Source organism: Hyla sarda, chromosome 3 (genome assembly GCF_029499605.1).
Source record: "Hyla sarda isolate aHylSar1 chromosome 3, aHylSar1.hap1, whole genome shotgun sequence".
NCBI lineage: Eukaryota > Metazoa > Chordata > Amphibia > Anura > Hylidae > Hyla > Hyla sarda.
In genome coordinates, this window is record NC_079191.1 from 431,525,761 (window position 1) to 431,551,032 (window position 25,272).

General features: G+C 44.8%; 1 protein-coding gene across 2 annotated transcripts in view; it reads left to right on the plus strand.

Moving 5' to 3' along the window:
• The window catches only part of PARP1 (poly(ADP-ribose) polymerase 1), a 47,065-nt gene extending 29,419 nt beyond the window's left edge, over positions 1-17,646 (plus strand). For both annotated transcript variants that reach the window (XM_056568491.1, XM_056568492.1), the window contains 13 exons: positions 411-479; positions 714-846; positions 1,656-1,851; positions 2,787-2,915; positions 4,244-4,327; positions 4,443-4,565; positions 4,642-4,770; positions 7,554-7,652; positions 8,766-8,918; positions 11,676-11,803; positions 12,146-12,207; positions 13,554-13,668; positions 16,467-17,646. In XM_056568491.1, the coding sequence (XP_056424466.1) occupies positions 411-479; positions 714-846; positions 1,656-1,851; positions 2,787-2,915; positions 4,244-4,327; positions 4,443-4,565; positions 4,642-4,770; positions 7,554-7,652; positions 8,766-8,918; positions 11,676-11,803; positions 12,146-12,207; positions 13,554-13,668; positions 16,467-16,551 (1,505 nt within the window). In that variant the 3' untranslated portion in view covers positions 16,552-17,646. The remainder of the gene's footprint in view (positions 1-410; positions 480-713; positions 847-1,655; positions 1,852-2,786; positions 2,916-4,243; positions 4,328-4,442; positions 4,566-4,641; positions 4,771-7,553; positions 7,653-8,765; positions 8,919-11,675; positions 11,804-12,145; positions 12,208-13,553; positions 13,669-16,466) is intronic.
• Positions 17,647-25,272: the final 7,626 nt, after the last annotated feature.

Here is a 25,272-nt window from a genome sequence, read left to right on the forward strand (position 1 = left end):
GTGCTGCACCGGTTCTCTGGAATGCTATCCCTCAATCCCTCAGACTCAACAACAACATCCAGAGTTTCTAATGTGGCCTAAAAACACATCTCTTCAGACAGGCCTATAACAGTCTCTAATTGGCCTCAACATATCCCCAACGTATCCCCCAACGTATCCCCCAACGCATCCCCCAACGCATCCCCCAACATATCCCCACACCTCTTGTTTGAATATTGTGTAATTTATGTCTGATCCTTGTCTTTGTTTGTATCCCATAATTGTAAGCGCTGCGGAATCTGTAGGCGCTATATAAATAAATAAATAAATAAATAGAGAAGTTTTTTTTCCGTCCTTATCTCATCATTATCATATTATGTGGGAAGAACCATTGCTTAACATGTAACAATAAATCCTTTTCATAATTTTAGGAGGCAGCAAATCTGAGAAAAAAATGAAACTGACCGTGAAAGGAGGAGCAGCTGTGGACCCCGATTCTGGTAAGCCCCTTCTTTTTTGTAACTTTACGGTTCACGCGCTGCAGATTTGTTGCAGAAACTGATTCATTTGTCCGTTTCATCCCAACGTGGTCAGTTCTGCAGCAGTGTCCACGGATTCCTGTAATAGATCTGCTGAATGTGAATATATCCTGATACATTGGGGGGTGTCACAGCTGAGCCGGCTGCTTTACTGTCAAGGGGTATGCTCCTTGATAATTTTTTTTTTTTTTTCAGGACTGGAAAATTCATGTCATGTGCTGGAGAAGGGCGGCCAGATCTTCAGTGCTACCCTAGGCCTGGTAGATATAACCCGAGGGACAAACTCTTACTACAAACTGCAGCTAATAGAACACGACAGGGATTCCAGGTGTGTGATCCTCTGGTGCAGTAGGGATGGGAGAAGGTTGAGGGCTGCATCCTCCTGAGGATGGTTCACTGTTACACCGTCACACTGGTCAGTATCACCGTCACACTGGTCAGTATCACCATCACACCGTTGCACTGGTCACTATCACAGTCACACCATTACCCTGGTCACTATCAAAGTCACACCATTACCCTGGTCACTATCACAGTCACACCATCACACTAATCACCGTCACGCCATCACACTGATCAGTATCACCGTCACACTGGTCGCTATCACAGTCACCCCGTCACACTGCTCAGTATCACTGTTACGCCGTCACACTGCTCAGTATCACTGTTACGCCGTCACACTGCTCAGTATCACTGTTACGCCGTCACACTGCTCAGTATCACTGTTACGCCGTCACACTGCTCAGTATCACTGTTACGCCGTCACACTGCTCAGTATCACTGTTACGCCGTCACACTGCTCAGCATCACTGTTACGCCGTCACACTGCTCAGCATCACTGTTACGCCGTCACACTGCTCAGCATCACTGTTACGCCGTCACACTGCTCAGCATCACTGTTACGCCGTCACACTGCTCAGCATCACTGTTACGCCGTCACACTGCTCAGCATCACTGTTACGCCGTCACACTGCTCAGCATCACTGTTACGCCGTCACACTGCTCAGCATCACTGTTACGCCGTCACACTGCTCAGCATCACTGTTACGCCGTCACACTGCTCAGCATCACTGTTACGCCGTCACACTGCTCAGCATCACTGTTTGAAGTAAGTCTCTCTTTTGGGGCATTCTGCAGGTATTGGGTGTTCCGTTCCTGGGGTCGCGTAGGAACAGTTATCGGCAGTAATAAGCTGGAAGAAATGTCCTCCAAAGAAGAAGCCATTGACCATTTCTTGAACCTGTATCAAGAGAAGACAGGCAACGCCTGGCATTCCACCAACTTCACCAAGTACCCCAACAAGTTCTACCCTCTGGAGATAGACTATGGGCAGGTATGTCATTGTGGAGATCTGCGTGTGGGCTACACCTATAGGAAATGTTAATGGGAGTATGTCACCCACTTGGCCCCTGAACTAATCAGACTTCTCTGGGGGCCCAGGACTAATTTATTTATTTATAACATTTACAATTCTGAAGACAATTCTATTATTTGTATTCTATTTTTTTGTAAAATGTTTCATGCCAAGAGTGTTTATTTGTTTATTTTTTGGCCCATTTACTCATGGCTCCTCTGTGATGCTGCATTTTTTACTGGGTTTACCGGTCACACTGCGCCAAATTTAAGTGTGTGCCAAAATGAATGCTGACCGTGCACCAAATTACTAAATATAGAAAAAGTCAGGAAGGGTATCCAACTGGGCTGGAAAAGGTGGATACAGTCCTAGGAGACTCTTTCCTAGCACTGTATCCACCTTTTCCAGCCCACCGGAGCACCTGAAAGCTGAACTAATTTATGCAGGATAAGTCATCAACTGCCGAGCCGAGAAGTTCGTGACGAATCGAATTTACTGTAAGTTCGCTCATCTCTAGATCCAACAAAACAGAAAACCCTAACCCTGATAGTAAATCATGGCCTTCATGTACTGTTTGGTGAAAGGTTTGAGTGTAATATATTTTTATTATTTATAATTAATTAAATTTATTTACTTTTTTTTTTTTGTAAAGAAGTGACCTTAGGCCAGTGTTTCCCAACCAGTGAGCCTCCAGCTGTTGCAAAACTACAACTCCTAGCATGCCCGGACAGCCAACGGCTGTCCGGGCATGCTGGGAGTTGTAGTTTTGCAACAGCTGGAGGCACCCTGGTTGGGAAACACTGCCTTAGACTGAGGTGATAAGTTTTGTATTTGAATATTTATAGGTATTACCTGTACACAGAGTTAGCAGCAAATTTAGTTGAAGAAAAATATCCTTTTTTTTTTTTTCGCAGGAGGAAGATGTGGTGAAGAAGCTCTCTGAAGGGGCCGGTACAAAATCCAAGCTTCCCAAACCCGTACAGGAGCTGATCAAGATGATATTTGATGTGGAGAGCATGAAGAAGGCCATGGTGGAGTTTGAGGTATTTTGCTTGGGTTAAAAATACAAGTTAAAGGGGTACTCCGCACCCCTAGACATCTTATCCCCTATCCAAAGGATAGAGGATAAGATGTCAGATAGTCGGGGTCCCGCTGCTGGGGACTCCCAGGATCTCGGCCGCAGCACCCACCTTTACGACTTCCACCTCACACCGCCAACGCTGGAGGCTTCGGATCCCGACCACAATGGCAGACGAGCGTGACGTCACGACTCCGCCCGTGTGAGGTCACGCCCCGCCCCCTCAATGCAAGTGAATGGGAGGTCCGTCACGCCCCCTCCCATAGACTTGCATTGAGGGGGCGGGGCGTGATGTCACACGGGGCGGAGTTGTGACGTCACGCTTGTCCGCCATTGGGGTCGGGATCCGAAGCCTCCAGCGTTGCCGGTGTGAGGTGGAAGCCGTAAAGGTGGGTGCTGCAACAGAGATTCCGGAGGGACCCCAACAATCTTGACATCTTATCCCCTATCCTTTGGATAGGGGATAAGATGTCTAGGGGTGCTGAGTACCCCTTTAAAGCAGTGTTTGCCAACCAGAGTGAATGCCTCCCAAAGGACAGGAGATAAGATGTCTGATGGGGCGCCCCCGCGATCTCCCCCAGTACCCTGCATTCTAAACAAACGCCACGTTCTGGAGGCAGTGATTGTGATGTCATGGCCACACCCCTTGTTAGGTCACATCACGCCACCTCTATTAATGTTGTCACGCCCCCTCCCATAGACTTGCATTGAGGGGTGGCGGGACATCACACAGTCACGATCTTCCGTCCCCATGGTCGGGAGCCAGACCCTCTAGCAACGCTTCCGGAGCAGTAACAGGTGGGTGCTGAGTGCTATATTGCGGGGGTCCCCAGTGGCGGGACCCCCCGCGATCAGACATCTTATCCCCTATAACAGTGGTCTTCAACCTGCGGACCTCCAGATGTTTCAAAACTACAACTCCCAGCATGCCCGGACAGCCGATGGCTGTCCGAGCATGCTGGGAGTTGTAGTTTTGCAACATCTGGAGGTCCACTGGTTGAAGACCACTGCCCCATACTTTGTATAGGCGATAAGCTGTCTAGGGGTGGAGTGCCCCTTTAATGCCGGGCATCACCGCGATCGGTCATGTCCGGCGTTAGACATAGGTCCCGGCGGGTGATAGCCGCCGGAACCACCCGGCTATGAGGTGGGGTCAGCTTGTGAGTCCTGCGTCCTGAACAGGATATATATATTCTAGAACATTTTCTATACAACCCTTCCGCGCACAGAATCCTTACATATAGCAGTTTTTTTTTGTTGCATTGTAATTAATAAATTTTTATGTTTTTGTAGATTGATCTCCAGAAGATGCCTTTGGGCAAACTTAGCAAGCGACAGATCCAGAGCGCCTACTCTATCCTCAATGATGTGCAGCAGGTGAGGACTAATATACTTCATGTTCATTAGATGACTGTGGTGATGCTGTATATACAATATAAATATGCTTCATTAAAGATTTGACTTTAGATGGCGCTGTTTGCTTGATCTCTAGGCTGTATCTGATAGCGCCACCGAGGCCCGGCTCCTGGATCTGTCCAATCGCTTCTACACCTTGATACCACATGACTTTGGAATGAAGAAGCCGCCTCTTCTGAATAACGCCGAATACATCCAGGTAAGCGACTAAACCTCTGGCTCCGCCCTTTTGCTACGCGACGTCTCGGGTCATACAATGTGTCTTTGTGTCGCAGGCCAAGGTGCAGATGCTGGACAACCTCCTGGACATTGAAGTCGCTTACAGTCTCTTGAGAGGCGGCACGCAGGATTCCGAGAAAGATCCCATCGACGTGAAATACGAGAAGATAAAAACCGATATCAAGGTAATGAGAAATTATAAGGACCTCAGTCTACTGTGAAAGTGGTCTCCAAACTGAGGCCCTCCAGATGTTGCAAATCATAATTCCCAGCATGCCCGGACAGCCAATGGCTGTTTTTGGAAGGAATCGGCTCTTTTTTTTATTTTTTTAAATCCTGGATAACCCTTTTAAAGGGGTACTCCGGTGGAAAACTTTTTGTTTTTTAAATCAACTGGTGCCAGAAAGTTAAACAGATCTGTAAATCACGACTATTAAAAAAATCTTAATCCTTCCAGTACTTATCAGGGGCTGTATACTAAAGAGAAATCCAAAAAGAAATGCATTTCCTGTGATGTCCTGACCACAGTGCTCTCCTCTGACATCTGCTGTCCGTTTTAGGAACTGTCCAGAGAAGAAGAAAATCCCCATAGCAAACATATGCTGCTCTGGACAGTTCCTAAAATGGACAGCAGAGGTCAGCAGAGAGCACTGTGGTCAGGACATCACAGGAAATGCATTTCTTTTTGGATTTCTCTTTAGTATACAGCCCCTAAAAAGTACTGGAAGGCTTAAGATTTTTTTATAGAAGTGATTTACAAATCTGTTTAACCTCTTAAGGACTCAGGGCGTACCTGTACGCCCTGAGCCCGATCCCGGCTGCTAACGATAGCCGGGACCCTGGGCTAACAGCGTGCGGCACCGATCGTTGTGCCGTGCTCTGTTAACCCTTCAGATGCGAAGATCAAAGTTGATCGCCGTGTCTGAAAACGAAAGTAAACGCTTCCCGGCAGCTCAGTCGGGCTGATCGGGACATCGCGATAAAATCGCGATGTTCTGATCAGCTGGGACGCAGACGGAGGTCTCCTTACCTGACTCTGCGGCGTCCGATCGGGGTTTGATTGCTAAAAGCCTGAGCTACAGGCTTGAGCAATCGAGCCCCTAACTCACTGATCCGTGAAAAGCTATGGCTTTGCAGGGATCAGCATAGGAGATCAGTATGTGCAGTGTTATAGGTCCCTGTGGGATAACAATGATCAGTATAAGAGATCAGTGTGTGCAGTGTTATAGGTCCCTATGGGATAACAATGATCAGTATAAGAGATCAGTGTGTGCAGTGTTATAGGTCCCTATGGGATAACAATGATCAGTATAAGAGATCAGTGTGTGCAGTGTTATAGGTCCCTATGGGATAACAATGATCAGTATAAGAGATCGGTGTGTGCAGTTTTATAGGTCCCTATGGGATAACAATGATCAGTATAAGAGATCAGTGTGTGCAGTTTTATAGGTCCCTATGGGATAACAATGATCAGTATAAGAGATCAGTGTGTGCAGTGTTATAGGTCCCTATGGGATAACAATGATCAGTATAAGAGATCAGTGTGTGCAGTGTTATAGGTCCCTATGGGATAACAATGATCAGTATAAGAGATCGGTGTGTGCAGTTTTATAGGTCCCTATGGGATAACAATGATCAGTATAAGAGATCAGTGTGTGCAGTGTTATAGGTCCCTATGGGATAACAATGATCAGTATAAGAGATCAGTGTGTGCAGTGTTATAGGTCCCTATGGGATAACAATGATCAGTATAAGAGATCAGTGTGTGCAGTGTTATAGGTCCCTATGGGATAACAATGATCAGTATAAGAGATCAGTGTGTGCAGTGTTATAGGTCCCTATGGGATAACAATGATCAGTATAAGAGATAAGTGTGTGCAGTGTTATAGGTCCCTATGGGATAACAATGATCAGTATAAGAGATCAGTGTGTGCAGTGTTATAGGTCCCTATGGGATAACAATGATCAGTATAAGAGATCAGTGTGTGCAGTGTTATAGGTCCCTATGGGATAACAATGATCAGTATAAGAGATCAGTGTGTGCAGTGTTATAGGTCCCTATGGGAGCTATAACCCTGCAAAAAAGTGGGGGAAAAAAGTTAACAAAGATCATTTAACCCCTTCCCCTAATAAAAGTTTGAATCACCCCCCTTTTCCCATAATTTTTTTTCCCAAAATAAAAATTAACATATGTGGTATCGCCACATGCGTAAATGTCCGAACTATAAAATGATATCATTAATTAAACCGCACGGTCAATGGCGTACGCGCAAAAAAAATCAAATTCCAAAATAGCGTATTTTTGGTCACTTTTTATATCATAAAAAAATGAATAAAAAGCGATTAAAAAGTCCGATCAACACAAAAATGGTACCGCTAAAAACTTCAGATCACGGCGCAAAAAATGAGCCCTCATGCCGGCCCGTATGCGGAAAAATAAGAGTTACAGGGGTCAGAAGATGACAATTTTAAACGTATAAATTTTCCTGCATGTAGTTATGGTTTTTTCCAGAAGTGCGACAAAATCAAACCTATATAAGTAGGGGATCATTTTAACCGTATGGACCTACAGAATAATAAGGTGTCATTTTGACCAAAAAATGCACTGCATAGAAACGGAAGCCCCTGAAAGCTACAAAATGAAATTTTTTCTTAAATTTTGTCGCACAATGATTTTTTTTCCCCGTTTCGCCGTGGATTTTTTGATAAAATCACTGATGTCACTGCAAAGGAGAATTGGTGTCGCAAAAAATAAGCCATAATATGGATTTTTAGGTGCAAAATAGAAAGCGTTATGATTTTTAGAAGGTGATGAGGAAAAAATGAAAATGGAAAAACGCTGCGTCCTTAAGGAAAAAACGCTGCGTCCTTAAAAAAAAAAAAAAAAAGTTTTCCACGGGAGTACCCCTTTTAATACCCTCAACCAAGCGTAGAAAGTGAAATGTTTTTCTATTCTCTCTTTTTGCAGGTTGTTGACAACGATTCAGAGGAAGCCAAGATAATTCATCAGTACGTCAGGAACACTCATGCCGAGACCCACAATGCTTACGACCTGGAGATTATCGATGTGAGTGTTACAGCTAATTTATTTGATAAATGTCAGAAACCAAAAAAAAAGTTCCCAATGCAGAGGATAGGGGATCCGATCTCTGGGAACCCCCCCCCCTCCCTTTGATCTCCATAAAGTGGCCCAGGCTCTCTCCGCTGTGTGGGGATGTTCTGGCCGCTGGGACCCCGGCGATCAGATGCCTATTCCCTATCCTGTCTTTATAATAAAAAAAAAGTTTTATTACGTGTATCACCTTCTCTCTCTATGCTCAGTGTCATGTGACCAGTATGGTCTCCTAATGTAAGTCTATGGGATCGTCCGATATCTCCTTGCTCATTCAACTGATTGGATTAGATATGGACACTCAGACCTTGACCGATTAAAAAAAAATGTACATGTGATTAGGGCATGTCAAAAGTTTGTATACTGACAGGTCTGCTTTAAAGGGGTTGTCTGGCGGGAACAAAAAACCTGTGTATGATGTCAAAAAGTATAATAAAGCATGTACTAATATAATTTCATTAGTTATAGTGTACTGCTCCCCTGGTAAGTGAAATCACAGGCTGTGACAGCAGTCTGCTCCGTCCCTGCTCCCCCCCCCCCCCCCCCTCCTGTCAGCAAGGTACAAGACCAGTGATGTGAAGAGAGGGGATCTAGTATTACTACTCATTAGATATGATTCATTAGATAAGGCAGCAGGGAGCCTGTTCTTAGTTTCTGTCAGAACAGGCTCACTGTAGCCTTATCTAATGAGTCCTACACCTAATGAGCCATAATACCAGCTCCCCCCTTCACATCACTGGTCTGGTCCTGTGGCAGAGACAGGATGGCAGAGAGGAAGAGGGATGGTAGCTCTGCATTCAGATCCTGTGACGTGACCTCACAGCTTACCAGGGAAGAAGGCACAGCTGATGTGGAAGATCTATGCACTAATAACATTATATTAGTAAGTTGCTTTATTATACTTTTTGACATCATAGACAAGTTGTGTTTCTTGTTGGACAGCCTGATTAAGTCCAGAAGCAGGTGATGCCGCTCTGTAACCATCTTGGGACAGTGGGTTATCAGTTTAACTTTTTGGACATTTTTGTAATGCTTTTTCCTGTTTTGTTTTTCCCCCCTGTATAAAAGATTTTCAAGATTGAGCGTGAAGGAGAGAAGCAGCGGTACAAGCCTTTCAAGCAGCTACACAACCGGCAGCTGCTGTGGCACGGGTCCCGCACAACTAACTTTGCAGGAATCTTGTCCCAGGGTCTCAGAATCGCTCCTCCTGAAGCTCCTGTTGTAAGTACAAACTCTGCAAATATCTACTGGTCCTCACAGACACTGGTCCTCACAGGCACTGGTCCTCACAGGCACTGGTCCTCACAGGCACTGGTCCTCACAGACACTGGTCCTCACAGACACTGGTCCTCACAGACACTGGTCCTCACAGACACTGGTCCTCACAGACACTGGTCCTCACAGACACTGGTCCTCACAGACACTGGTCCTCACAGACACTGGTCCTCACAGACACTGGTCCTCACAGACACTGGTCCTCACAGACACTGGTCCTCACATACTCTGGTCCATACACATGCAAACTCAGCTTGGCAGAGCGTACATGTATTATAGAAAGTGTATAAAGCCTCTGTATCCTTCAGCTCATCTCCCCAACAAAACTAAAGAATTGAGCATGTTAATATCTTACTCGTTCCCTTACACATGCCCACGAGAGAATCAGAAGGGTTTGGTCGACTTTTAATGTGTATTGCCAGCTTCAGGAAGCACTAAAGCTCCATCAATGAGTTTTGTTACTAGGTCATTGTGATCACCAGTCTGGCCCACAGAAAATCACAATGGTTAATGTGTCAGAGTAATTGGTCAGTCCTGGATCAGATGACTTTATGTGAACTACAGGATGACATCACCACCTATCAGATCCCTTCTGGTAGCTCCAAGACCCTCCTCCCCCAGTTCTATCTGTATACTACTGCTGCTATCTCTATGGGATCAGGATATATAGTAATTATACACCTCCCCTTCAGCTCTATCTGTATACTGCTGCTGCTATCTCTATGGGATCAGGATATATAGTAGTTATACACCTCTCCTCAAGCTCCATCTGTATACTGCTGCTGTGATCTCTATGGGATCAAGATATATAGTAATCAAGATATGGGATCAAGATATATAGAGGGTTTATGCTCTTGCCACTAGGAGGCGCTGACACTATGAAAAAGTCGGCTCCTCCCTGGCAGGATATACCCGCCCACTGGAAGTGAGGTAATCAGTTTTAGCTATTGTCAGTAGGAGGCAAGACACAGGTCTGGGTGCTCCCCAGACGTTGTCTTTTTTATTTTCTACAGCACCAACATATATGACCATAATAAAGGTATCATGAAAAAATGTAAATACTTTGTTTACAAAAATATGACCTAAAAACATAGAATTAAGGTACAGCAGAAGCACAGTAAGATGGAGGATGACAGGTGGGAATCTAACAGATCATAACATAATGTAAAAAATACATTGTGGATTATGTATGGAGAAATACAGGTAGGTATAAAGTGCAACTATGGTCGTAAGGTGCACACTGGTAAACTATGGCCAATAGTGCTGTGCAAATACACATAAAAAATAAACAATGTTACATGAATATAGGCCACTATGGGAGGGACAATGGCTACTCCCCTGGACCGCTACTCGTATCATGTACATCTTATACAAACAGACCAAAGTATGAATATAATAAACATGTTGTATAAAGCCTGGACATGCACTCCACAGACCACCTCTCACCTGACCCCGAACGCGTTTTCGCAATCCTGCTTTCTCAAGGAATGTGGATCTTGTGCCTTATTTTCCATTGCACCTTGTGACTTCTGGGGGCTCATCGACAGCCGATCTAGCCACAGTCTGTTGTTTGGGTCCTGCCATTGCTCTCCTCCTCCCTCACCCCTGGAAGGGTGTGTTCATCCTTCCCTTGTTAGTGCCTGTTGTACTACACTGACACCACAGTCTTCTAGAGTGACCTTCCTGTGTCCAGACCCTGGGAGTCCCTGCTGGGTCCCCCTTTTGTTTTTCCCTCCATTCCCGTCCTGACGGAATGTTGCTTTGGAGTGCTCTGGTCCACTCGGACCGCTGGGATCCAACTCTGGTTAGTCTCCTTGTCTTGGATACTATCCTAGACTGCTGTGGCGTGCCTTCTCTTTTTTAGGTCGGCCATCCTGCTTTTTTGGGCCTTAGTGATGGTTGAGGTCTCGGACATGTGTAGCTCTCCTGGACAGACTTCTCCGTGATCCCATTGTGGGGCGGTCTTTCTGTACCGCACTTCTTGTCTCGACACGGAAGTTTTTCTCCCGGAGCGTTTCTTGGCCATTGGGTTTACGTACCCTTCAGGTGTGAGTGTTCCAGGAGACGCAGGAACCTCCGATTCCCATGTCAGTCACACTCTGGATTCCGGGATGCTCCTTTTCAGGGTCTTCTGCTCCTTTTTGGCCGTTATTACCTTCTGTCTCCTCCATCGGGGTTGTTCTCTCAAGATGGAGGGGTTTCCGGTCGTCCCGATTACACCAGTCGAGCTATTTCGCTTCCTGGGGGCTCGTGGCGTGCCCTTGGATGGGGGTTTTGGGTCTGCAGATGTTCAGTTCATCGATCTTCTGTGCCAAGCCTCTCTTGAGCCGGTTTCCGTCTTTCTTTTTTCCATTGGTTTTCTAATCTTCACCTTCGGTGCTCGACTTCTGTCCAGGTGTCCACTGCTCTCCCTGGCATTTTTCCGCCATGTTCTCTTGAATTGGTTGACTCTGGATGGGGTTCTCTTGGAGTGCTTCTTTATGATGAGAAAGAATGAGGAGGGAAACCTGCACTTCCTCTGTAGTATACAGCAGCTGATAAGTACTGGAAGGGTTAAGATTTTTATATAGAAGTAATTTACAAATCTGTTTAACTTTCTGGCACCAGTTGATTTAAAAAAAATATATATTGTTTTTCACCGGAGTACCCCTTTTAAGAGTTTATTCGGACTTAATTTACCGTCCTTTTATTTTCTTCTTACAGACCGGTTACATGTTTGGTAAAGGTATCTATTTTGCCGACATGGTATCCAAAAGTGCGAACTACTGTCACACCATGCCTAGTAATCCGATAGGTCTCATCCTGCTGGGAGAAGTGGCTCTCGGAAACATGTAAGTATAAAATTATTTTTTTTAATTCTTTGTCTTTACCTTATTATACTAGTCTATAATCCCCTCCCTGTATTAGCCAGTATGAAGAATGGCTCCACCCCACTATGACATCTGTATATGCCCATATATCAGTGTTTTTCAACTAAGTTGCCTCAAGGTGTTGCAAAACTACAACTCCCAGCATGCCCGGACAGCCTTCGGCTGTCCGGGCATGCTGGGAGTTGTAGTTTTGCAACGGCTAGGGAAGCCCTTGTTGGGAAACACTGGCTTATATGCAGTGTGAGACAGAGTTGTTTAATGCGGACTGTACCTAACCCCTTATACCTACATCTTCATTACCAGGCATGAATTAAAGAGTGCTGCTCATATAACAAAACTACCTAAGGGGAAACACAGTGTAAAAGGTAAGTGCTCCTCTACACACTCCAGTTGTGTACATGTGTGGTAGATATGAGATAGATAGATAGAGATTAGCTAGATAGATATGAGATAGATAGATATGAGATAGATAGATAGATAGATATATCTCTCATCTCTATCTATCTAATATCTATCTATCTATCTCATATCTATCTATCTCATATCTATCTATCTCATATCTATCTATCTCATATCTATCTATCTCATATCTATCTATCTCATATCTATCTATCTCATATCTATCTATCTCATATCTATCTATCTCATATCTATCTCATCTCATATCTATCTCATCTCTATCTATCTCATATCTATCTATCTCATCTCTATCTATCTCATCTCTATCTATCTCATCTCTATCTATCTCATCTCTATCTCATATCTATCTATCTATCTCATATCTATCTATCTCAGATAGATAGAGATGAGAGATAGATATGAGATAGAGATGAGATAGATAGATATGAGATAGATAGATAAGAGATAGATAGATATGAGATAGATATATATGAGATAGATATATATGAGATAGATATAAGATAGATAGAGATGAGAGATAGATAGATATATCTCTCATCTCTATCTATCTAATATCTATCTATCTCTCATCTCTATCTATCTTATATCTATCTCATATATATCTATCTCATATATATCTATCTCATATCTATCTATCTCTTATCTATCTATCTCATATCTATCTATCTCATCTCTATCTCATATCTATCTCTCATCTCTATCTATCTGAGATAGATAGATATGAGATAGATAGATAGATATGAGATAGAGATGAGATAGAGATGAGATAGATAGAGATGAGATAGATAGAGATGAGATAGATAGAGATGAGATAGATAGAGATGAGATAGATAGAGATGAGATAGATAGAGATGAGATAGATAGAGATGAGATAGATATGAGATGAGATAGATATGAGATGAGATAGATATGAGATGAGATAGATATGAGATGAGATAGATATGAGATAGATAGATATGAGATAGATAGATATGAGATAGATAGATATGAGATAGATAGATATGAGATAGATAGATAGAGATGAGATAGATAGAGATGAGATAGATAGAGATGAGATAGATAGATAGATATGAGATAGATAGATATGAGATAGATAGATATGAGATAGAGATGAGAGAGATACGAGAGAGAGAGATACGAGAGAGAGAGAGATGGAGAGAGATACGAGAGAGAGATACGAGAGATTTCTCATATGGAACAGTTTCCCCTTCTGTGTTGTGGGGGGGGGGGGGGGGGTGTTGAGGGATTCGTTCTTGACAATATTTTTCATGTAATTTTCATTATTTTTTAGGTTTGGGTAGAACAGCCCCTGATCCTGCTGCTACTGTAAAACTGGATGAGGTGGATGTACCTTTGGGGAAGGGCGCTCCCACCAACATCCCTGACACCAGCCTGCTCTATAATGAGTATCCTTTTCAGCTGCTTTCTCGGTTTGCTTTGCCATTACTATTTCCGGTCGTGCTGGGTCTCCATGGTCTTTGGAATGAGACTTTTAGTGTAGTATTTCGGATGATTGTAGTATCTTAGATGATATTACAGTTGTATACATTTGTATGGAGTGAGCGCCTCATAGTGGCTACTACAGGTATTTCTCATTTCCTCAGTTGTTTCTGATCTGATAACATCATCAAATCTGTGTCACATTCATGGGGTGAAAGCACCTTTTGCGCAGTTCATGTACATGGCTCAACAACACACCTTGTGCAATTTTTAAAGAGGTTTTTTTTTTCCCCCAATTTTATTTAAATCTTAAATAATCCTTTTATAGTAAAAAGCTCTTTCAACTTTCTAAATTTCCCTAGCTTTAAATTTTTTTGCCAGGGCTTAGCAGTAGGGTCATGGCCTGAAATCTTAACCATAAGGCCATGTTTACACACCGTAAAAAAATATATTAAATAAATAAATTAAAAACTTATTTATTTATTGTTACATTTATTTATTACTATATATTTACTTTACTTTTTTGGCCGTGTTTCTTCCATAGTCAGCTAATGAAAATAATTATAAATAAATCAACTGGCTCCAGAAAGTTAAACAGAATTCTAAATTACTTCTATTAAAAAATCTTAATCCTTTCAGTACTTTTGAGCTGCTGAAGTTGAGTTGTTCTTTTCTGTCTAAGTGCTCTCTGTTGACACCTGTCTCGGGAACTGTCCAGAGTAGAAGCAAATCTCCATAGCAAACCTCTTCTACTCTGTGCAGTTCCCGAGAAAAGCAGAGATGTCAGCAGAGAGCACTGTCGCCAGACAGAAAAGAACAACTCAACTTCAGCAGCTGATAATTATTGGAAGGATTAAGATTTTTTAATAGAAGTAATTTACAAATCCGTTTAACTTTCTGGAGCCACTTGATATTAAAATAAGATTTTTTTTTTTTCCTGGAATACCCCTTTAAAGGGGTAGTCCAGTGGTGAAAAACTTATCCCCTATCCTAAGGATAGAGGATAAGTTTGAGATCGCGGGGGGTCCGACCTCTGGGGACCCCTGCGATCTCTCTGTACGGGGCCCCGGCTCTCCGCCGAGATAGCGGGTGTCGACCCCCGCACGAGGCGGCGGCCGACACGCCCCCTCAATACATCTCAATGGCAGAGCCGGAGATTGCCGAAGGCAGCGCTTCGGCTCTGCCATAGAGTTGTATTGAGGGGGCGTGTCGGCCGCCGCTTCGTGCGGAGGTCGACACGCCCCCTTCCCGCGGGCTGTCGGGGCTCCGTACAGGAGATCGCGGGGGGCCCCAGGGGTCGGACCCCCCGCGATCTGCAACTTATCCCCTATCCTTAAGATAGGGGATAAGTTGTAAACCACTGAATCACCACTGGACTACTCCTTTAATGACAAATCAAAGATGTGACAAATTTATTAATAAATTTCTATCCTCTTACTCCCAACTTGTTCAGCCTCAAATTCCCCTCTAATTAAAATTGGAAAGTTTCAGCCTTTTTTCTAAAAAAAAATTTTTAGGCCCCTTTTACATAAGTCCGGCGCAGGAGGGAAACTGATGATAGAACTGATCCCATTCATATGTATGGGACAGTTCACATTCATCCGGCGTCTCAATTTGCGCACCGGATGTTGTTTGTTCAACCGGCATGGGGAACGCATCTTGCTTCAGAATTAATGTAAGGGTGGGTTCACATTACGTTTTCTCCCATACGGGAGCGCATACGGCAGGGGGGAGCTAAAACCTCGCGCTCCCGTATGCCTTCGTATGCGCTCCAGTGTGTCATTCATTTCAATGACCCGGTGGGAGTGAAACGTTCGGTCCAGTCGGCTCATTTTTGCGCCGTATGCGCTTTTACGACCGGACATCAAACCGTGGTTGACCACAGTTTTACGTCCGGGGGAAAAGCGCATATGGCGCAAAAATGAGCCGACCGGACCGATCGTTTCACTCCGGCCGGCTCATTGAAATGAATGACACACGGGAGCGCATACGAAGGCATACGGGAGCGCGAGGTTTTAGCTCCCCCCTGCCGTATGTGCTCCCGTATGGGAGAAAATGTAGTGTGAACCCAGCCTAAGTCAGATCCTAGCCAACTGATGGCACGTTGTGTGGCATGGGTTTAAAGGGGTACTCCGCCTCTAGACATCTTATCCCCTTTCCAAAGGATAGGGGATAAGATGTCTTGATTTGGGGGGGGGGTCCTGCCGCTAGGACGCTGGGTTTGGGTGGTTGTGACATGAATGGAGGGGACGTGGCGTGACGTCACGACCAGGGCCGTCCAAACCCATAACTTTTATCAGCGCGACCCCTGCAATCAGACATCTTATCCCCTTTCCAAAGGATAGGGGATAAGATGTCTTGATTGGGGGGCCCGGGTTTGGGTGGTTGTGCCGTCTCACCACGCCCCCCCCCCCTCGTGACGCCACGCCCCCTCCATTCATGTCTATGGCAGGGGGCGTGGCAGCCGCCACGCCCCCTCCCATAGACATGAATGGAGGGGTCGTGACGTGATGTCACGACCAGGGCTGCCGTAACCCTACTTTTTGAAAATAACTTTCATCAGCGCGACCCCCGCAATCAGACATCTTATCCCCTATCCTTTGAATAAGGGGGTAAGCTGTCTGATGGTGGAATACTCCTTTTAAGGCTGGGTTCACTGACCTAGACGCCGGATGTATGTGAAGCCAGCCTTACGATATAAAGTGTCTGTGCTCGCCATTACTGTCCAGATCTTGTTTTCTTGCCTTAACTCTCCCCCTTTCAGATATATTGTGTACGACCTTGCCCAAGTCAACCTGAAGTATCTCCTGAAGCTGAAGTTCAACTATAAAGGAGGGATGATGTGGTGATCCGGCTGCTCGCCTCAACCTTTTTGTAGATGTTCTATAAAGCTTAGATCCGACCTAGTGCTGACGTATAAAGGGGCCTCCCGCGCAGATCACACTCACTATCCTGTATACTCCTCCCCGACCAGCATGGCGGGGGTGATGACAAACGTGCACTGACACAGTGGTTTCCCTGCTTGCTTCCTTTCTGCAGGTCGTTCTATAGTTGGAACTTTTATCCTGTTTATAGTCTATGAGGAAGCTGCCCAGAACCGAGGGTAGCCCCCCACCCCGCAGAACGCGGCCCATGACCCCAGCTGAATAAGTTCTTGTATATATGCTGGTCTGGGAAGTTGTGGCCCCCTGGTGGCGGAGGCTATTCCAATGCTGGGAGCCGTCATTCTGTATGGGGGGGGGGTGGGGATGACGTTCATATATCTGTTCTCATTTTGATTCGTTCTTCCAGATGTTTTGTTGTTTTCCACGTCTAAAAGTAAAAAAAAAAAAAAAAAAAAAAAAGAGAAAAAGGAAAGATGAATAAAACTGGTTACGTTTTGTAAAGACTGACACATTTTTTTTTTTTTTTTACATGGCTGATATTTAAAGGGGTACTCTGCTGTTAGACATCTTATCCCCTATTGAAAGCATAGGGGATAAAATGTCTGATCGCGGGGGTCCTGCTGCTGGGCGCCCCCTAAAGCCGCGTCGGGTTCCTGCAGCAGTGGTTGTGGCATCACAGACACGCCCCCTCGTGCTGCCACTCCCCCTCCAATTCTTGTCTATGGGAGGGGGTGTTGACTGACACGCCCCCTCTTGTAGACATGAATGGAGGGGGCATGATGTCACAAGGGGGGGGGCGCAGCCGTGACGTCACAATCACTGCCACCGGCTCCAAGCGTTCTGAATAAAATGTTCAGAACGCTGGAGCACCGGAGTGCCCCTTTTAAGTGTTTACCGAAGCTGCTTCTGCCACAGATCGTCCAGGATGGATGCAGAATGAAAGCCGCTTTCTTCTCTATAAAGGTTTCTCTGCCATTTTGTTCTTGTTCGTCACAGGTTCAATTTTACAGTTTTTTATTATTATTATTGTTCTAATGCATCTAAAATTAAAACAACTTGGCAATAGGTTTGTTTTTACTATATTTTATTTTCCAATTACAAAATCACACATTATAAAACATACAAGGGCTTTTATGCAAAAAATTTTTAATCCCCACCCAACCAAACCCCACGACAGAGCGAGAAAAATAATAATAATTATACCACAATCTCCTTTAACCACTTGCCGTCTAAGGACGAGCCGTCTCGTCCTGAGATGGCAAGCATTGTATGGAGAGGGCTCCCGAATCGAGCCCGCGCCATATCGGCCGGCCCCCAGCTGATTCCTGTAGCTGAGGGCCGGCGTTAATAGCTGACATGCAATGATTGCCGTGGACGGCTAGTAACCCTTTAGATTGACGCTGTCAGAGTTGACAGCGGCATCTAGAGGGACATTTAAACCATCCCTGGTGGTCCAGTGCGGTAGATTGCCCCTCCGCAGCCACTGCTGAGGCTGCTGCGCTGTGAATGATAAAGCCTGGCAGGACCAGACTTTATCAATCGAGCGCAGAGCACACTGATCAATGTGGTTCTATGAAACCACATTGATCTGTATTAGGAATCTAATGATTCCTCCTAAAAGCCTCCTAAGGGGACTAAAAGTGTAAAAAATAAATAAATAAAAGTTGCAAAAACACCCATTAACCCCTTCCATATTAAAAGTTTAAAACGCCCCCCTTTTCCCAAATTCCATATAAAAAAGTATGTAACCACAATAAAAAGAAACATATGTGGTATCGCTGCATGTGTAAATGTCCAAACTGCACGGTCAATGGTGTACACGTAAAAAAAAAAAATTTCAAAGTCCAAAATTGCGTATTTTTGGTCACTTTGTATACCCTAAAAAAAATATATAAAAAGCGATCAAAAAGTCCCATCAAAACAAAAATGGTACAGATAAAAACTTCCGATCACAGCACAAAAAATGAGCCCTCATATCACCCCGTATATGGAAAAATAAAAAAAAGTTTTATAGGGGTCAGAAGGACAATTTTACACATACAAATTTTGGTGCATGTAGTTGTAATTTTTTTTTTTTTTGTAGTAAAATAAAATAAAACCTATATAAATTAGGGATCGTTGTGACCGTATGGACCTACAGAATAAAGATAAGATGTCATTTTTACTGAAAAGTGCACTGCGCAGAATCGGAAGTTACAAAATGGTGGGTTTTGTTTTTTTTTTTTTTCAATTTTGCCCCACAAATATTTTTTTCCTGGTTTCGCCGTAAATTTTGTGGTGAAATGATTGTCATTATAAGGTTAAAATTTACTTACCGAAATTTTTCTTTCCATGAGTCCCGAGGCGGCACACAAAGGGTTAACATCTTTCTTTCCTCCTACTAGACAGAAGATATGGTCACAGGATTAATTAACAACAATCAAGTAAATTAATTAATCAATCCAGGGCACCTGGCCCCCTACACCTCCTATCTGATAAATGCAGCACAGAAACCAAGACACGTGTAGTATGCAGCAAAAAAAAAAAAAAAAATAATCTTTAATAGGGAGGGAATCTGTGCCGCCTCGGGACTCATGGAAAGAAAAATTTCGGTAAGTAAATTTTAACCTTCCATTTCGTCCCTCGGCGGCACACAAAGGGATATGAAAAGCAGTAAATTAAAGGGGGGGGGGGGTGTAAAGAGGAAGCCATTTCCAGCATGTTTCTGCCAAAGGACGCCTCCCTGCCAGATGTGAGGTCCAATCTGTAATGGTTGATGAAAGTGTCCGGAGATGACCAAGTCGCTGCACGGCATATTTCATCAAGGGAGACTTGCGCTAGATTAGCCCAGGATGTGGACATGGCCCTGGTGGAATGGGCACGGACACCTAATGGAGAATCTTCCCCACGGAGGGAATAACAGAAACAAATCACTGACTTAATCCAGCGTGCCAGAGAAGCTTTGGATGCTGGTTTCCCCTTATTCGGGCCTTGGAATTGCACAAAGAGAGTCTCTGACTGCCTGAACTGCTTGGTTCTATCAATATAGGAGAGAACAGCTCTTTTCACATCCAGAGAATGTAGAGAGACCTGTATTTCAAAAAAAATTCTTGACTAAGATTAGCATCAGAACATACTTTCGGTCTGAAAGATGGATTCAAACGAAGAACTAAACAGTCCTGTTGAGCTCTAATATAGGGAGGAAGACTGGACAAAGCTTGGAGCTCCGAGACTCTCTTAGCTGAGGTGATGGCCACCAAAAACAGAGTTTTCCAGGAGAGGAATTTGACCTCAGATTCGTCAATAGGTTCAAAAGGATAACTTGTTAGAGCTTGAAGAACTGACGGTAAGTCCCATGACGGTATTGGAGGTGAAACTGAAGGTCTGAGGTTAGACATTCCTTTGAAGAATCTGGAGACTAAGGCATTGCTGGAAAAGATTCCTTGGAAAAAATGATTAATGGCAGCGAAATGCACCCTAAGGGTGTTAGGCTTCAAACCTTTGTCAAAACCATCTTTCAAAAATTCCAAGACATGCGACAGAGATGGAGAATCAATGTGATGATCCGAACACCATGAATTAAAGATTTTAAAAACTCTGGAGTAGATTTTAAGAGTGGATGGCTTTCTTGAAGCAGCAAGGAGCTTGATTACATCCTCAGAGAACCCCCGGGAGCTCAGAGTTAACCTTTCAGCAGCCATGCTGTCAGTCTCAACTTGTGAAGGCCCGGATGGCATAAGCCTTCTTGGAGAAGTAAGTCCGGTAGAAGTGGAAGCTCCCAAAGACAGCCTCTCGAAAGCTTCCACGCGAGCTGGTACCAGGCCCTCCTGGGCCAGAACGGAAGGATCGCTAGGACTTTGGCATGTTCCTCCTTGATTTTCAACAACATGCGAGGAAATGGAGGGAATGCATACAGGAATCTGTTGTTCCATGGAAAGGACAGACCATCTAGATGGTCGGGGAGGTCTTTCCGATAAATGGAGCAGAATGCAGGAATTTTCCTGTTCTCCCTCGTAGCCATGACATTCATTTCTGGAAGACTGACCCTCTGGACTAGCTGTTGGAAAATTATTTGATTGAGGCTCCACTCTGATGGATTGAGAATCCTCGGGCTCAGAAAATCTGCACGAGAATTCAGGGATCCTCTGAAATGAACAGCATGAAGATCTATCAGGTGTCCATCTTGAAATGTTTCTTTACAACATACTTGTTCAAAAAGGTAAGATCTATCACAAGTCTCCATGAACCTCCCTTCTTGGGGACCGTGAAGACCCTTGAGTAGACGCCAAAACCCTTTTGATGGACTGGTACTGGTTCGAGGGCGCCTTTCTGCAGGAATTCTGAGATGAGAGGAATGACATGAGGATCGTTTCTGTTTATGAAAAATTTGTTTGGGGGGATTGAAATGATGGAGTTTACCCACGAATCTGTGGACGTTTGACACCAGAGAGAGGCAAAAAGGAGAGCCTGGCGCCTACTCGGGGCAAACAGGAGATGGCGTCAAAAGCCCTTGCTCTTCTCACCTCCTTGAGGAGACTTCTTTTTGTAAGATGAGGATTGCTGGCGCGGTTGGCGTCTTTGTCTACCCCTTTGAGCTCCAAAACGCCTATGCGGAGGGGAAGAACGATATTGTCTTCTTCTATTGCGATAGTTAGGATTCTTAGCAGGAGAGTAGAAAAATACCCCCTTCTTGTTACTCATTCCTTCCAATATTGGATTTAACTGAGATCCAAAAAGTTCTCGACCCTCAAAAGGTAAGGAGCAAAAATGATTTTTTGCTGGGACATCCCCAGACCACTCCTTTAGCCACAGAGCTCTTCTGGCGAAGGTGGAACTAGCAAGAATTTTGGAGTTCAGGCGTAGGATGTCTAATGGAAAGTCCGCAAAAAAATCTGAAGCCAGCTTCATTTTAGGGAGATCCTGTAAGATTTCATCTCTGGAGACACCATCCTGTAGATCCCTGGTAAGTTGAGAGAGCCAGAGTCACAGAGCGCGACCAACAGAGATGGAAGCCAATGCTGCCTTTTTTGCCATTCCACTTTCATAAGGGGATCCAGCAGAGGCTGACCTGGAAATGACAGTGCACTAGAATGTGGAAAATAAAAAAGCGCCTCCTTTTTAGGAAGATTATCTTCCCCCGGTTCTCCCTCTACGTTTTTTTTTAAACTGATTTCATTAAAGAATTAATCTTCTCTTTTCTGAGGAGATAATAATCTTCTGGGGAGCCAACTTCTGCAAGTTCCTGGGAGGAGGAGGATACAATCTCCCCCTCAGAGTCCGAAGAGGATACTGAAGAAGACACCGGTGAAACAGGCAGTTTAGAAGCACTAAGACTGGCGGTTTTAGATGACTTATGATGGGAAGACAAGTCTGCCAGTACTGAATGTAGACTGGACTTAAACCACCCAAATAGCTGCTTAGCCTCAGACTGAAAAGTACTGGAAGCAGGGGCGTAGTCAGAACATACCGAACATAGATCCGGGGAGTAGTCATCCGGCAGCGGTTGGGCACACTGAAGGCATAATCTATGGCGCTCCTTTCTTTTCCTCTTCTTGGAAACATGGGCATCCTGAGGTTTATCCATACTGAAAACCCAAGGAAAAAAACACATCAGAAAAAAACACCCATACACAGTAACAGCATATCATAGTAAGATTAATGGAACCCATAACAACTATGATAATCATTCCCCAAGCAAGGGAGAAGCCTCAGCGAAAAAAATATATACATATTTATAGTCCAAAAAGAAACAGGTCCCCCCTGTTGCAGATGGACTTACCTTGTATTGGCAGGGATAGCGCACCAGGCAGAGGCTGGACCGGCCCACGGCAAAGTCCTGCCATAAATAAGCACCGGACCGGGAAATGTGCACAACTACAGGCAGTAGTAAGGGGAAAAAAGGAATACTTTCTCCCCGCATGAAAACTGTCCCCACTGTGGACTCCGAAAATACATCACCAGTAGCGCCAGTGCACTGCCGACGGAAGCGCCGCAGACCGCCTACCCGGAAGTCGCGACGCCAGGAGCACTTAGAGGCAGGGGCACGGGCACTACACTGCAGGTAAAACTGAAGGGGGGCCCCGATACAAAAAAAAAAACAACATACCTGGACAGACAGTACCCCACATGCGCTTCCCAGAAACACTGGGAAGAAACACGGGCCCCATACACATTGGAAGTCTGTGGAACCCACAGGCAGAGCCAACGGTGCCTAACCATGTAACTATGAAAAAATACAAAACTGACCATACTGTCCGCAGGACAGAAGAAAAAAACACGTGTCTTGGTTTCTGTGCTGCATTTATCAGATAGGAGGTGTAGGGGGCCAGGTGCCCTGGATTGATGAATTAATTTACTTGATTGTTGTTAATTAATCCTGTGACCATATCTTCTGTCTAGTAGGAGGAAAGAAAGATGTTAACCCTTTGTGTGCCGCCGAGGGACGAAATGGAAAGTACAATTGGTGATGCAAAAAAAAAAAAGCACTCATATGGGTCTGTATGTGCAAAATTTAAAGCGTTATGATTTTTAGAAGGTGGTGAGGAAAAAACGAAAGTGGAAAAACCCTGTGTTCTTAAGGGGTTAATCTTGGCTCCCATATTCTCTGCCATATCTTTTGGGCTTTAATCGTTTTATTTCTCATACTCTCATAACTTTTAACTAGGGATCGACCGATATCGTTTTTTTAGGGCCGATACCGATAATCGGTGGAGGTTAGGGCCGATAGCCGATAACTTATACCGATATTCCGGTATAAGTTATCGGCTATTTATCCCCCCGAGACACCGCTGCTTTAAATCAATGCGCTGCAGTGGCTTTTGCAGGGCCATAGGCCAGCGCCGCCACCACCCGCTTCTCTCCCCCTACCTGTCAGGGTGGTCCGGGCCATCCTTCCTTCCTGTAGTGTCCGGCAGCATTCCGGGTGGAGGGTGAACCGGTCCCGGCTGTCCTTCTCCGGGGGTCATCTTCTCCACTCCGGGCAGGCTCCGGCGTAACGCAGCATAGACGCCCGTGCACAGCGAGGCACCTGACGTCACGGCGTAGCGGCGTCTATGCAGCGTACTAGGCCGGAGCCTGCCCGGAGTGGAGAAGATGACCCCCGGAAAAGGACAGCCCGGACCGGTTCACCCTCCACCCGGAATGCCGCCGGACACTACAGGAAGGATGGATGGCCCGGACCACCCCCATTACGGGTAAGTAAATTTTTTTTTATTGACTCTGAGGGTGGGGGAGGGGCCCGACCGGTATAGCGGTATGGGCAAAAATCCATACCGGTATACCGCCCAGCACTACGGTGGGGGGTGCGACACTGTGCGGGGGGGCGGTCACGGTGGGGGTGGGGCATTATCGGCAAGGTAATTGCCGATACCGATAATGCCCAAAATCGTGATTATCGGCCGATAATATCAGCCATACCGATAATCAGTCGATCCCTACTTTTAACCTTATTTATTTCTGTCTACCAATTTGTACTCTTGGGGGAATCTGTGGTTATCCATTTCCTCATAATTTCAAGCCTACAGCAACTTATTAACCCCTTAAAGGGGTACTCCGCTGCTCAGCGTTTGCAATCTTTATTACTTTTATATGTAAGGATTTGCTTTATCTGTATTCGTTATCTACTTATTTTTCTTTAATTCTCACTTTTTCCTATTTTTGGATGACATTTTTTTTGGCTTCAGAACCAATTATCAGGTATCCATAGAGTTCTGGTCTCAACATACAATGGTTTCAACATACAATGGTTGTCCTGGAACCAATTAATATTGTAACTTGAGGGACCACTGTATAGGAATTACATTTTCATCCTATTTTTGTGTCAGTTTGACTCATCGCGGCGTGGTTATTAATATAAATATTTGTGTTGATTCCACGTGATATGTATCCCGCATCACTCCAAACCCATTCAACGTGGGAAAAAATTGGGACGCACATAACATGCCCTTCGTAACCTAGTAACTATAATCTTCTATTTTATTTACTTCTATTAAATTTTTATTATCCCCACATAGGTGAAAAACACACATACCCTTTTATACCCAGTATTCTCCTAACCTTACGCCAAACCAGAACTTAGCAATAGGTTTAAACCTCTTCAGATAAATGCACATCCTTGTTCCCTGGTACTTATTGACCCACGACGTACACTTACATCCTTAGCTTCATAATGACAATTTTCAGCATACTATTTTGGTGCATGTTTAAAGTAGTAAAATAAAACAAAACCTACAGAAATTGGGTATCCTTGTAACCATATGTAGGGCTGGGCAGTATGAGCAAAAACGCGTATCACTGTATTTTTTTAAGTGAGGTGGGTTCAACGGTATTTAATGGTATCCCCCCCCATGTGACCTGGGCGCTGTCCCCACATCATTTCACCCGCGTGCGCTCCTCTGCTCATCCCCCGATGAGTTGCGGGCCGCCGATGCTAGAAATCTGTACTACAAATAACGTTTCCCGGGCTGCAAAAATAAACAAAATAAACTAACTAACCTGCCTCCGTCCGTCCGTCCGTCTGTCCGTCCCCCCCCCCCCCCCGTTGCTCTGCTACCGTCTTCACTGTCCTGCACTGTGGTCCTCTTGCAGTTTCCTTGGGACAGGAAAGTCACAGAGCCGCCAGCCTATCATCGGCGGGTGCGGGACATCGCTGCGGCCGGTCATAGGCTGAGCGCGCTGTCATGTATGCTCGTTACATGACAGTGGGCT